Source organism: Theropithecus gelada, chromosome 4 (assembly GCF_003255815.1).
Source record: "Theropithecus gelada isolate Dixy chromosome 4, Tgel_1.0, whole genome shotgun sequence".
NCBI classification, from domain to species: Eukaryota; Metazoa; Chordata; class Mammalia; order Primates; family Cercopithecidae; genus Theropithecus; species Theropithecus gelada.
The window spans coordinates 45,066,863-45,081,030 of record NC_037671.1 but is presented as its reverse complement, the minus strand read 5'-3'; the positions used below and the strand labels follow the sequence as shown (position 1 = coordinate 45,081,030).

General features: G+C 47.9%; 1 protein-coding gene and 1 pseudogene across 1 annotated transcript; one reads left to right on the top strand and one right to left on the bottom strand.

Moving 5' to 3' along the window:
• Positions 1 to 1,568: 1,568 nt before the first annotated feature.
• Positions 1,569 to 2,830, top strand: LOC112623149 (annotated as a pseudogene).
• Positions 2,831 to 9,855: 7,025 nt separating this feature from the next.
• LOC112623613 (V-type proton ATPase 16 kDa proteolipid subunit-like) lies at positions 9,856 to 10,901 on the bottom strand. Its single transcript, XM_025384160.1, has one exon. The coding sequence runs from the start codon at positions 10,798 to 10,800 to the stop codon at positions 10,333 to 10,335; it is 468 nt and encodes a 155-aa protein (XP_025239945.1). The 5' UTR covers positions 10,801 to 10,901; the 3' UTR covers positions 9,856 to 10,332.
• Positions 10,902 to 14,168: the final 3,267 nt, after the last annotated feature.

Here is a 14,168-nt window from a genome sequence, read left to right as displayed (position 1 = left end):
CTATAACGGAAGGGCCCCCTGTCCTATAATCACGTGACTTACTTGACATCAATCACTTGGACGACTCACCCTCCCTACCCTGCCCCCTTGTCTTGTATACAATAAATAACAGCGCACCCAGTCATTTGAGGCCACTACCGGTCTCCACGTCTTGGTGGTAGTGGTCCCCCGGGCCCAGCTGTTTTCTCTTCATCTCTTTGTCTTGTGTCTTTATTTCTTACAATCTTGTGTCTTTATTTCTTACAATCTGTCATCTCCGCACACAGAGAAAACACCCGCTAAGCCCCATAGGGCTGGATCCTACATGTGGAGATCAAAAAAAAAAATTTTTTTTTTTTTTTTTGAGACGGAGTCTCACTCTGATACCCAGGCTGGAGTGTAGTGGCATGATCTCAGCTCACTGCAACCTCTACCTCCCGGGTTCAAGCGATTCTCCTGTCTCAGCCTCTGGAGTAACTGGGACTACAGGCATGCGCCATCACGCTTGGCTAATTTTGTATTTTTAGTAGGGACAGGGTTTCACCATGTTGGTCAGGCTGGTCTCAAACTCCTGACCTCAGGTGATCCACTTGCCTCGACCCCCCCAAGTGCTGGGATTACAGGCGTGAGCCACCACACCTGGTGGAGATCATAATTAATCCAGAGATGTGAGCTAATTCTTTTTTTTTTTTTTTTTTGAGGCGGAGTTTTGCTCTTGTTGCCTAGGCTAGAGTGCAGTGGCGTGATCTTGGTTCTCTGCAACCTCTGCCTCCCAGGTTCAAGTGATTCTCCTGCCTCAGCCTCCCGAATAGCTGGGATTACAGGCATGCGCCACTGGGCCCGACTAATTTTGTATTTTTAGTAGAGGTGGGGTTTCTCCATGTTAGTCAGCCTGGTCTTGAACTCCTGACCTCAGGTGATCCACCCGCCTCAGCCTCCTACAGTGCCCATCTTCAGTGTAAGAGTATGCTGTGGTCTGAATGTCTGTGCTCCTTGCTGTGATGTTATGATATTTGTTGGTTTTCTTTTTTTTTTTTTTTTTTTTGAGACGGAGTCTCGCTCTGCCGCCCAGGCTGGAGTGCAGTGGCCGGATCTCAGCTCACTGCAAGCTCCGCCTCCCGGGTTCACGCCATTCTCCTGCCTCAGCCTCCCGAGTAGTTGGGACTACAGGCGCCCGCCACCGCGCCCGGCTAGTTTTTTGTATTTTTTAGTAGAGACGGGGTTTCACCGTGTTAGCCAGGATGGTCTCGATCTCTTGACCTCGTGATCCGCCCGTCTCGGCCTCCCAAAGTGCTGGGATTACAGGCTTGAGCCACCGCGCCCGGCTTATTTGTTGGTTTTCATCCACGTTCCTGGGTCATAATTCCCACAGCCCTTGTTCTGGTGTTTCGTTATAATGTTGGGTGTGTTGGGCCTCAGGGGCAAGTCTCTGACCTTCTCCTGCCCACCTTCCACTCGAATGTTTCCCCACCTCTCTGACTGCGGGTCCTAAGACCTTCCCAAGAGAGGATCCTGCCCTGTACCGGGGGGAAGGAATACTGTTGTCATGAAGCTTCCAGAAAAACCCCAAAAAGGCCCAGCAGCCCTGGAGTCAAAGCTGGTTCCTGGCCCAGTCCCTTCCTGAAGCAGCCTGCCTCCCCTTTCCTTTCAACATGACAGATGCTGCTGTGTCCTTCGCCAAGGACTTCCTGGCAGGTGGAGTGGCCCCAGCCATCTCCAAGACAGCGGTAGCGCCCATCGAGCAGGTCAAGCTGCTGCTGCAGGTGCAGCATGCCAGCAAGCAGATCACTGCAGATAAGCAATACAGGGGCATTATAGACTGCGTGATCCGTATTCCCAAGGAGCAGGGAGTCCTATCCTTCTGGCATGGTAACCTGTCCAATGTCATCAGATACTTCCCCACCCAGGTTTTCAATTTCACCTTCAAAGATAAATACAAGCAGATCTTCCTGAGTGGTGTGGACAAGAGGACCCAGTTATGGGGCTACTTTGCAGGGAATCTGGCATCAGGTGGTGCCACTGGGGCCACATCCTTGTGTTTTGTGTACCCTCTTAATTTTGCCCGTACCTGTCTAGCAGCCGATGTGGTTTAGTAAAGCTGGAGCTGAGGCCGAGCAGTGACTCACACCTGTAATCCCAGCACTTTGAGAGGCTGAGGTGGGCGGATCACCTGAAGTCAGGAGTTTGAGACCAGCCTGACCAACATGGAGAAACCCCATCTCTACCAAAAATACAAAATTAGCCGGGAGTGGTGGTGCATGCCTGTAATCCCAGCTACTCAGGAGGCTGAGGCAAGAGAATCGCCTGAACCTGGGAGGTGGAGGTTACAGTGAGCTGAGATCGCACCACTGCATTCCAGCCTGGGCAACAGAGCAAGACTCTGTCTCCCAAAAAAAAAAAAAAAAAAAGCTGGAACTGAAAGGGAATCTGAGGCCTCGGTGACTGCCTGGTTAAGTTCTACAAATCTGATGGGATTAAGGGCCTTTAACGTGTCTGTGCAGGGGATTATCATCTACCGAGCTGCCTACTTCGGTATCTATGATACTGCAAAGGGAATATTTCCAGATCCCAAGAACACTCACATTGTCGTCAGCTGGATGATCGCACAGACTCTCACTGCCATTGCTGAGTTGACTTTCTATCCATTTGACGCCGTTCGCTGCCGCGTGATGATGCATCACGGCGCAAAGGAACTGACGTCATGTATACAGGCACGCTTGACTGCTGGAGGAAGATTGCTCGTGATGAAGGAGGCAAAGCATTTTTCAAGGGTGTATGGTCCAATGCTCTCAGAGGCATGGGTGGTGCTTTTGTGCTTGTCTTGTATGATGAAATCAAGAAGAATACATAAATTATTTCCTAGGATTTTTCCCCCTGTGAACAGGCATGTTGTGTTATATAACTTATGTTGGGCATTCTTGACAGACTCCTGGCTGTCAGTTTATCAGTGGCAACTGTTTACTGGTTGAAAATGGGAAGAAATAATATTCATCTGACCAGTTTTCTCTCTCTCTCTCTTTTTTTTTTTTTGAGACAGAGTCTCATTCTGTCACCCAGGCTAGAGTACAGTGGCACAATCACGGCTCACTGCAACCTCTGCCTTCCAGGTTCAAGCGATTCTCCTGCCTCAGCCTCCTGAGTAGCTGGGATTACAGGCGCACGCCACCATACCTGGCTAATTTTTGTATTTTTAGTAGAGACAGGGTTTCACAATGTTGATCAGGCTGGTCTCGAACTCCTGACCTCGTGATCTGCCCACCTTGGCCTCCCAAAGTGCTGGGATTACAGGCATGAGCCACTGCGCCTGGCTTCAGTTTTCTCTTAAAGCCATTTCCATGATGATGATGATGGGACTCAATTATATTTTTTATTTCAGTCACTCTTGATGAATAACAAATTTGGAGAAATAAAAATGTCTTTAAAAAAAACCATAAAAGCCTGGGTGCAGTGGCTCACGCCTGTAATCCCAGCACTTTGGGAGGACGAGGTGGGCGGATCACGAGGTCAGGAGATCGAGACCATCCTGGCTAACATGGTGAAACCCCATCTTTACTAAAAATACAAAAAATTAGCAGGGCGAGGTGGCGGGCACCTGTAGTCCCAGCTACTCGGGAGGCTGAGGCAGGAGAATGGTGTGAACCTGGGGGGCGGAGCCTGCAGTGAGCCGAGATCGCGCCACTGCACTCCAGCCCGGGTGACAGAGCGAGACTCCATCTCAAAAAACAAACAAACCAAAAAACAAACAAACAAACAAACAAAAAAACCCACAAAAAACAGAAAACCCAAAAAGACAGGGTTCAGTGAGCTTCAGGGTAGCTGAACACGTGGAGGTTTCTGGAGAGTACCTCACCCAGGGAGCGCCTGGAAGCTCCACACCCCTTCTCCCATGCCTTTTTATATGTACCTTTTTATTGTGCCTTTTTATATGTACCCTTTGCAATAGCCTTTTATTTTTTTATTCATTTTTTTATGGGGGCGGAGGGGACAGGGTCTTGCTCTGTCACCCAGGCTGGAGTGCAATGGTGTAATCTCAGCTCAGTGTAACCTCTGTCTCCTGAGTTCAAGTGATTCTCCTGCCTCAGACTCCAGAGTAGCTGGGATTACAGGCACCCACCACTATGACCAGCTTTTCTTTTTCTTTTTTTTTGAGTTGGACTCTTGCTCTGTCACCCAGGCTGAAGTGCAGTGGCATGATCTCGGCTCACTGCAACCTCTGCATCCCAGCTTCAAGGTATTCTCCTGCCTCAGCCTCCCGCGTAGCTGGGATTACAGGCATGCACCACCATGCCCAGCTAATTTTGTATTTTTAGTAGAGACAGAGTTTCTCTGTGTTGGTCAGGCTGGTCTCGAATTCTCGACCTCAGGTGATCTGCCCGGCTTAGCCTCCCAAAGTGCTGGGATTACAGGCGTGAGCCACTGTGCCTGACCTAATTTTTTTATTTTTAATAGAGATGGGGTTTTGCCATGTTGGCCAGGCTGGTCTCAAACTCCTGACCTCAAGAGATCCGCGTCCCTCAGCCTCCCAAAGGGCTGGGAGGTGTGAGCCACTGCGCCCAGATTTCTTCTGTGTTATTTCTTTTTTAATTTTTTTAAATAGAGAAGAGGTCTCAGGCCGGGCATGGTGGCTCACGCCTGTAATCCCAGCACTTTGGGAGGCTGAGGCAGGCGGATCACAAGGTCAGGAGATTGAGACCATCCTGGCTAACACGGTGAAACCCCATCTCTACTAAAAAACCAAAAAATTAGCCAGGCATGGTGGCAGGCCCCTGTAGTCCCAGCTACTCAGGAGGCTGAGGCAGGAGAATGGCATGAACCCGGGAGGCGGAGCTTGCAGTGAGCCGAGATCGCACCACTGCACTCTAGCCTGGGTGACAGAGCGAGACTCCATCTCAAAAAAAAAAAAAAACAAAAACTGTAATTCTCAATCGATGGTGATTTTACCCTGCTGGTGATATTTAGCAACGTCTGGGGACATTTTTGGTCGTCACAATTAGGGAATGGTGGTGGATACTACTGACAAGTAGTGACTAGAATGCACCAGACGGCCTCACATAGCAAAGAATTTTGTGGCCCAAATGAAGAGCCAGTTTACATACAGAGACATGATTATCAGACTGATAGCTGACTTTTTTCTTTCTTTCTTTATTGTTATTATTTTCTTTTATTTTTTGAGATGGATTTTTGCTCTTATTGCCCAGGCAACAAGAGGTTGCAGGTTGCTCACTGCAACCTCTGCCTCCCAGGTTCAAGCCATTCTCCTGCCTCAACCTCCCGAGAAGCTGGCATTACAGATGTGCACCACCATGCCAGCTAAGTTTTGTATTTTTAGTAGAGACAGGGTTTTACCATGTTGGCTAGGCTGGTCTTACACTCCTGACCTCAGGTGATCCACCTCCCTGGGCCTCCCAATGTGCTGGGATTACAGATGTGAGCCACTGCGTACTACCTGACTTCTTAATGATGACAATGGGAACTGGAAAACAAAGGAATAATGGTCTCAGCTAGGTGTGGTGGCTCACACTGTAATCCCAGCACCTTGGGAGGCTGAGGTGTTGGATCACTTGAGGTCAGGAGTTCAAGACCAGCCTGGACAACACTGTGAAACCCTGTCTCTACTAAAAACACAAAAATTAGCTGAGCATGGTGGCATGCACCTGTAATACCAGCTACTCGGGAGGCTGAGGCAGGAGAATTGCTTGAGCCTGAAAGGCAGAGGTTGTAGTGAGCCTAGATTTCTTTCATTTTTTTTTTTTGAGACAGAGTCTCACTCTGTCGCCCAGGCTGGAGTGCAGCAGCATGATCTCGGCTCACTACAACCTCTGCCTCCCAGGTTCAAGTGATTCTCCTGCCTCAGCCTCCCGAGTAGCCGGGATTACAGGTGCCTGCCACCATGCCCAGCTGCCCAGCTAACTTTTGCGTGTTTTTTTTTTTTTTGAGACGGAGCCTTGCTCTGTTGCCCAGGCTGGAGTGCAGCGGTGCAGTCTCGGCTCACTGCAAGCTCTGCCTCCCGGGTTCATGCCATTCTCCTGCCTCAGCCTCTGGAGTAGCTGGGACTACAGGCACCTGCCACCATGCCTGGCTAATTTTTTGTATTTTCAGTAGAGACGGGGTTTCACCGTGTTAGCCAGGACGGTCTTGATCTCTTGATCTTGTGATCCGCCCGCCTCGGGCTCCCAAAGTGCTGGGATTACAGGCGTGAGCCACCACGCCTGGCCACCTTTTGTATTTTAATAGAGACGGGGTTTCGCCACTTTGGCCAGGCTGGTCTCGAACTTCTGACCTCCTGATCCACCTGCCTCGGCCTCCCAAAGTGCTGGGATTACAGGTGTGAGCCACCGCGCCCGGCCCATAAAACCATAACAGTTTTTACACTAATACTGAAAACATTCTAAAGGACAAACTTCAGAAAAAGGGAAAATAACCCTCGGGAAGGAGACACACAGGAAAAAATAGTGAGCAGGGACATTGATAAACATGTAGCACGTTTAAACAAATGCTGACTTATAAAAAAAAAATGACATTTATGGTTTGGCACGGAGGCTCACACCTAGAATCTGAGCACATTTGTGAGGTCGAGGCCAGCAGATCACCTGAGGCCAGGAGTTCAAGACCAGCCTAGCCGACATGGGAAAACCCAGCCTCTACTAAAAATATAAAAATTAGCCAGCGTGGTGGTCCATGACTGTAATTCCAGCTACTTGGGAAGCTGAGGCAGGAGAATTGCTTGAATTCTGGAGGTGGAGGTTGCAGTGAGCCAAGATCATGCCACTGCACTGTAGCCTGGGTAACAGAGTGAGACTGTCTCCAAAAAAAAAAAAAAAAAAAAAAAAAAGAAACATTCGAACAACACAGTGACACATTTTAAAAAAAGCACTGGCCTTGTGCAATGGCTCATGCATGTAATCCCAGAGTTTTGGGAGGCCGAAGCAGGCGGATAACCTGAGGTCAGGAGTTTGAGACCAGCCTGGCCAAGATGGTGAAACCCCATCTCCAATAAAAATACAAAAATTAGCTGGGCACCATGGCAGGCGCCTGTAATCCCAGCTACTCAGAAGGCTGGGCAGATAATCGCTTGAACCTGGGTGGCAGAGGTTGTAGTGAGCCGAGCATGCCACTGCACTGTAGCCTGGGTGACAGGGTGAGACTATCTCCAAAAAAAAAAAAAAAAGAGGTTTGCACCCAATTGGTACATGAGACACACTTTTTTTCCCAAACACTTGTGGAATATTGACCACAGGACAATTGGCCACAAACTAGGTCACAGAGCAAGTCTCAGATTTTTTTTTTCTAGGTTTGGTATTGTACATGTTACGTTCTCTCACTACAGTGCAACTTTTTTATATTTATATTTTTTATTTCTTTATTTTTATTTTGTTTTTATAGAAACAGGGTCTCACTGTGTTGCTCAGGCTGGTCTCAAACTCCTTAGGGTTATACCCTAGAGAAAATTCTGCACAACGGCAGATATCCACAAATGTGGTGGTGGTGGTTGTTGTTGTTGTTTTGAGACGGGGTCTCACTCTGTCATTCAGGCTTGAGTGCAGTGGCTCAATCACTGCTCACAGCAGCCTCAATCTCCCGGGCTCAAGTGATCCTCATACCTCAGTCATGAGTAGCCGGGACCGCAGGTGCACACCACCATGCACAGCTAATTTTTGTATTTTTTGTACAGACATGGTTTCACCATGTTGCCCAGGCTGGTCTTCAACTCCTGGGCTCAAAGGATCCTGCCTTGGCCTCCCAAATTGCTACGATTACAGTTGTGAGCCACTGTGTCCAGCCAGAAATGTTGAACGAGCTCTATGCTTTAAAGTAAAACTCTAGAAATCACCTATGTATCTCCTGGCAGAAGAATGTATACTATGTGGTATGTTCTATATATGACAATGAACTATAGCTACATGCAACATGTGTGTCTCTTAAAACATGTTGACTGAAAATAGAGCAGATCCCTGAAGACCATCTACACAGTATCATACAATTGTTGTAAATCTCAAAAACTTCAAAAAATTGTTTGTAGGGAAGCACTTCATGATTTTTATGTGAAAAAGAAAAAGCTGGCTGGGTGCAGCGGCTCATGCCTGTAATCCCAACACTTTGGGAGGCTGAGGCGGGCAGGTCACCTGATGTCAGGTGTTCAAGACCAGCCTGGCCAACATGGTGAAACCCTGTCTCTGCTAAAAAATTAGCTGGGTATGGTGGCGGACACCTGTAGTCCCAGCTACTTGGGAGGTTGAGGCAGGAGAATCGCTTGAACCTGGGAGGTGGAGGTTGTGGTGAGCCAAGATTGCACCATTGCACTCCAGCCTGGGCAACAAGAGCCAAACTCTGTCTCAAAAAAAAAAAAAAAAAAAAAAAGAAAAGAAAGAAAACGAAAAAGCTAAGGTGTTCAGATTAATGGTGACCTCTTGAGTGGGAGGGAGAGTGTATTAGTTAGCTGTGGCTGCTATGACAGAATACCATAGACTGAGCAGCTTGAGCACCAGGCATTTATTTTCTCACAGTTCTGGAGGCTGAAGTCCAAGAGGAAGGTGCCAGCAGGGTTGGTTTCTGTCAAGGCCTCTCTCCCTGGCTTGCAGATGGGTCTTCTCATGGTGTCTTCACATGGCCTTTCCTCAGTACTGGCTTGGGGAAAGCTCTGGTCTCTTCCTTTCCTTTTATTTTTATTTTTATTTTGAGACAGGGTCTCGCTCTGTCACTCAGGCTGGAGTGCAGTGGCAAAGTCTCAGCTAACTGCAGCCTCCACCTCCTAGGCTCAAGCGATCCTTCCACCTCAGCTTCCCAAGTACAGGCATTTGCCACCATGCCTGTTTAATTTTTGTACTTTTTGTAGAGATGGGGTTTTGCTATGTTGCCCAGGATGGTCTCAAATGTCTGACCTCAAGTGATCTCCCCGACCTTGGCCTCCCAAAGTGCTGGGATTACAGGCGTAAGTCACTGCACGTGGCCCCTTTTCTCTCTTTTTTTTCTTTTCTTTTCTTTCTCTTTCTCTTTCCTTCCTTCTTCCCTCCCTCCCTCCCTCCATTCCTTCCTTCCTTCCTTCTCTTTCTTTCTCCCTCCCTCCCTTCCCTCATCCCCGCTGCCGCCTCCTCCTCCTCCTCCTTCTTCTTCTTCCTCTTCTCTCTCTTTCTTTTTTTGTTTTGAGACAGAGTCTTGCTCTGTCACCCCAGGCTGGAGTGCAGTGGCACGATTTTGGCTCATTGCAACCTCCACCTCCCAGGTTCAAGTGATTCTCCTGTCTCAGCCTCCTCAGTAGCTGGGACTACGGGCGTGAGCCACCATGCCTGGCTAATTTTTTTGTATTTTTAGTAGAGACAGGGTTTCACCATATTAGCCAGGATGGTCTTGAACTCCCGACCTCAAGTTATCTGCCTGCCTCTGCCTCCCAAGGTGCTGGGATTACAGGTGTGAGTCATCGTGCCCAGCCTCTCTTCTTTCTCCCCTCCCTTCCTCCCTCCCTCCCTCCCTCCCTCCCTTCCTTCCTTCCTTCCTTCCTTCCTTCCTTCCTTCCTTCCTTCCTTCCTTCCTTCCTTCCTTCCCCTCTCTCTTTCTTTCCAGGTTGGGGTGCAGTGGCCTGATCAGGGCTCACTGCAACCTTCACCTCCCGGATTCAAGCAATTCTTGTGCTTCAGCCTCCCGAGTAGCTGGAGTAGCCTGCTACCACACTGGCTAAGTTTTGTAATTTTTGTAGAGACGAGGTTTCACCATGTTGGCCAGGCTGGTCTCAAACTCCTGACCTCATGCGATCTGCCCACCTCAGCCTCCCAAAGTGCTGGGATTACAGGAGTGCTGGGCCACCATGCCTGGCCAAGAAAAACGGTATAATGTCGTTATTATATCAGCATTAATGGTTATTTCTCCCCGCCCCCCGCCCCCCGCCCCACATTCGAGAACTTTATTGGACAGAGCTGCGCGCAGGGCCAAGGGCCCGGCAGCCAGGGTGGCTCCATCCAGGAAGTCTCAGCAACAGGAACCCACAAGGCCACACTCTAGCTAAGGTTATAGATAGCTGGGAGACCAGGGCCTCTCCGCAGACGCGGGAACAGGCCAGATCTTCATAAACAGACATCCAGTAAAGAGAAATGACAACTCTAAGTCACCTGCATACACAGAGCACTCTAGGGGGTGGGGCGCTGGGGGCCTGGAGGGGCGATGAGTGGGCCCAGATGTCCACGGCACGGGGCGGGCGGGGGCAAGGCCGGGGCAACAGACAACCGGCACTAGGACACTGCGAAAGTACAAGATCAACTACTGGGGGCCGCGGCCCTGTGCGTGTGCTGTAGGCTCTTCGTTTTGGAATGAGGAGGGGTGGTCTTTACATCGTATTCTGTGGCTGGTGGGCTCGGAGAGGGGCTACTCTGTGGAGTGGATGAGGGCGACGATGAGACCATAGAGGCTGAGCACCTCGGCGAAGATGAGGGTCAGGATCATGCCCATGAATAATCGGGGCTGCTGGGCCGTGGCTCGTACACCGGCGTTCCGCACAATACCGACGGCAAAGCCGGCTGCCAGGCCGCTCGGGCCCACGCTCAGGCCGGCGCTTAGCTGGAGGCAGCTCCTGTAGAGGCTGATGTCGTCATTCAGGGAGCTGGCGATGAGGACTGCCACCACCAGGCCATAGATGGCAATGATGCCAGCCATGACCACTGGGATGATGGACTTCATGATCAGCTCCGGCCGCATGACGGACATGGCCGCGATGCCGGCGCGGCTCTTGACCGTGCCATAGGCAGCGCGCGGGGCGCTGCAGACCATGGCGGCCGAGGCGCCCATGACGGCGAAAAACGAAGCATACTCAGGGCGGTTATTGGACTCAGACATTGTCTGCGGGTGGGGAGGGGGCGAGCTCTGCGGACCGAGGCGGAGGCGGGGGCTAGGACTGGCCGGGCGCTAAGGCGAGCACGCGGGCGGCGGCGAAGGCGATCAGCATTAATGGTATTTCTAAAGAAGAAAAGTGAACCATCCTTAATTCCGCTAATCTCTTCTATTATCTCTATAATAGATGTCTCGCATCTAGACTCATATCCGTTGGTCCGGAAGCAGGAAGGAGCCCTCCCTTCTCTGACAGATAAATTACTGCTCCCTTTGCAGTCCACTTTTCTCTGCTTGTTCATCGCCATAGCTTGCCTTGATTCGTACTTGAAAGGTTTGGCCAGGGACATTTCTGATGTGTCTGTTCTTTTTCTGTTACTTTTCTGGGTAATTTAACATGCTGGGGATGCGAGCACGTTAAATTTCCATCCATTGAAACCATTCTATTTCTGGCCACCAGGGGGCATCCACAGACTTGCTATTGGGCTCAGCGCCGCCCTCGTATTTACAACCTCAAGGTCATTTCAGGAGAAAGAGGTGCCTGGCTAATCGGGTTATCCTTGTAGAGCTATTTTTAAATTTTTGTTTCTGGTTTCTACATTAAATCTTTCTTCCTTTTCTTCCCTCTGATTTTCTCTTGTCTGCACGTGTGCTTCTAAGAGGCTGGCTGTGATAGCAGTCACAGTCATCTACATCCTATTTACTGCAGGACAATCGTCTTCCGAATTTTTTTTCCGTAGGAGGTATTAGTCCTGGTTGTCTGAACACCCCCTTTTGGAAAAAGCAAAACAAAACGAAACAACTTCAAATATGGCAGCAATTCTTTTCAATGTCCTTGATGATAAAGAGTTGAAATCCTTTGATAATCCAAAGCTATTAGAAGCCAACATTGGCTGTTAGAAGAGTGATCACTTTGGGTAATATTGTTTTTGACCCAAAATGCTGTGTGACAATAGTATAACAAGAATGTTTCCCCATATGGCTCAGGACCTGGCTTTGGAAGTCACTCCCAATTGGAGTCCAGACTTGAGCTGAGCAATGGAATAAGTGCTTTGTTTTCCAAGGTGACTGTTGGATGGGAAAACTCACATCTCATTGCTTAGTTCTCACAGCTCCTCTGCCTGTGGAGAATACTCCTCTGATTTACATAGTGATTTGGAGACTTTGAAGAGGAGTGTGTGGGTGGTGAGTCTGGTGTAGGGGAATCAGTGCACATAAGGGAAGAAAAGAGATTCTGGATTAGAGATTTGACCCACTTGCCACCAAGCGCTCACAGGCCTCATATTCTAACCATGAAACCCTTTTTGGTATTAGGTGGACAGGAATTTGATGACAAGATTGGTTTGTTCTCTTTTTTTTTTTTTGAGATGGAGTCTTGCTCTGTCACCCAGGCTGGAGTACAGTGGTGTGATCTCAGCTCACTGCAACCTCTGCCTCCTGGGTTCAAGCAGCTCTCATGCCTCAGCCAGCCTCTGGGAGTATAGTTGGGATTACAGGTGCCTGCCACCGTGCCCAGCTATTTTTTTTTTTTTGTATTTTTAGTAGAAATGGGGTTTTACCATGTTGGCCAGGCTTGTCTTGAACTCCTGACCTCAAGTGGTCCACTTGCCTTGGCCTCTCAAAGTGCTGGGATTACAGGCATGAGCCACTGCACGTGGCCTTGGTTTGTTCTTAAAAGCCCTTATACTTATGCACAGGCTGTTCTGAGAAGTGAGATTATTGGGTCTTTGGGAATTTTAATGCATTTTAAATTTTAGGGTGGGTGAGGTGGCTCACACCTGTAATCCCAGCAGTTTGGGAGGTTGAGGCAGAAGGATTGCTTGAGCCCAGGAGTTTGAGATCAACCTGGGCAACACAGCAAGACTCCATCTCTAATTTTTTTTTTTTTAAAATTATAATAGGTATAGCTAACTTGCCCTTCCAAAGGGCTGTGAAACTTTACACTCTAAAGAAAACAAACAACATTATTAAAAAGTGAGCATGCTGGGCATTGTGGCAGGTACCTGTAATCCCAGCTACTCAGGAGGCTGAGGTGGGAGGATTGCTTGAGCATAGTAGTTTGAGACCAGCCTAGACAACGTAGATAGACCCTGACTCAAAAAAAATAAAAGCAGGCAAAAGTGCTGAATAGACACTTCACCAAAGAAGATAGGCAGATGGTAAATAAGCACATGACACATGACAAGATCAATGTCATTAGGGAACTGCAAATTCAAACAAGATACGGTGACACAACTATTACAGTGGCTAAAATCCAAAACACTGACAATATCAAATATTGGCAAGGACATGGAGTAAAAATTGCTGGTAGGAATGCAAAATTGTACAGCCACTTTGCAAGACTGTTTGGCAGTTTCTTACAAAGTTAAACATAGTCTTACTATATAATCTAGCCATTGTGCTCCTAGATATTTACCCAGATGAATGGAAAACTTTTCACCAAAAACCTGCACATGGATGTTTATAGCAGTTTTATTCATAATTGTCAAAAATTGGAAGCAACCAGGATATTATTTGATAGGTGAATGGATAAACCGTGGTACATCCATGTGATGAAACATTATTCAGTGATAAGAAGAAATGAGCTATTAAGCCATGAAAAGATACAGAGAATCATTAATCACATATATTGCTAAGGGAAATAAGTCAGTCTGAAAAGGCTACATATTGTAGGATTCCAACTGTATGATATTCTAGATAAGGCAAAACTATAGAAACAGCGGTCGCCCAGGCTGAGGAGTGAGGGAAGGAGGAATGAATAGGTGGAACACAGCAGGTTATTAGAGCAGTGAAACTATTCTGTATGATACAGTAATGATGAATATATGACATTATGCATTTGGCAAAAGTGATAAAATTATATGCACAAAGACTGAACCTTAATGTAAACTATAGACTTCAGTTAATAATAGTGCATCAATATTGGTTCATTAATTGTAACAAATGTACCACATTAATGCAAGATATTAATTATAGGAGAAACTGGTTGGGGAGATGGGGAGTAATGGGAACTCCCTGTATTTTCTGTTCAATTGTTTTTGTAAACCTAAAACTACTCTAAAAAATAGTCCATTAATTAATAATAATAATAAATTTATGGATTCACCAAGAGTGTACATTTCTACTTCCACTCTCTGTGTTAATGTATGGTGACAGAATTTTGACATATGTTCAATTTGATGGATCAAGTTTGGTCTTTTTTTTTTGAGACGTCATTTCACTCTTGTCACCCATGCTGGAGTGCAATGGTACAATCTTGGCTCACTGCAACCTCCCTTCCCAGGTTCAAGTGATTCTCCTCCCTCAGCCTCACAAGTAACTGGGATTACCGATGCCTATCACCATGCCCAGCCATTTTTTGTATTTTTAGTAGAGAC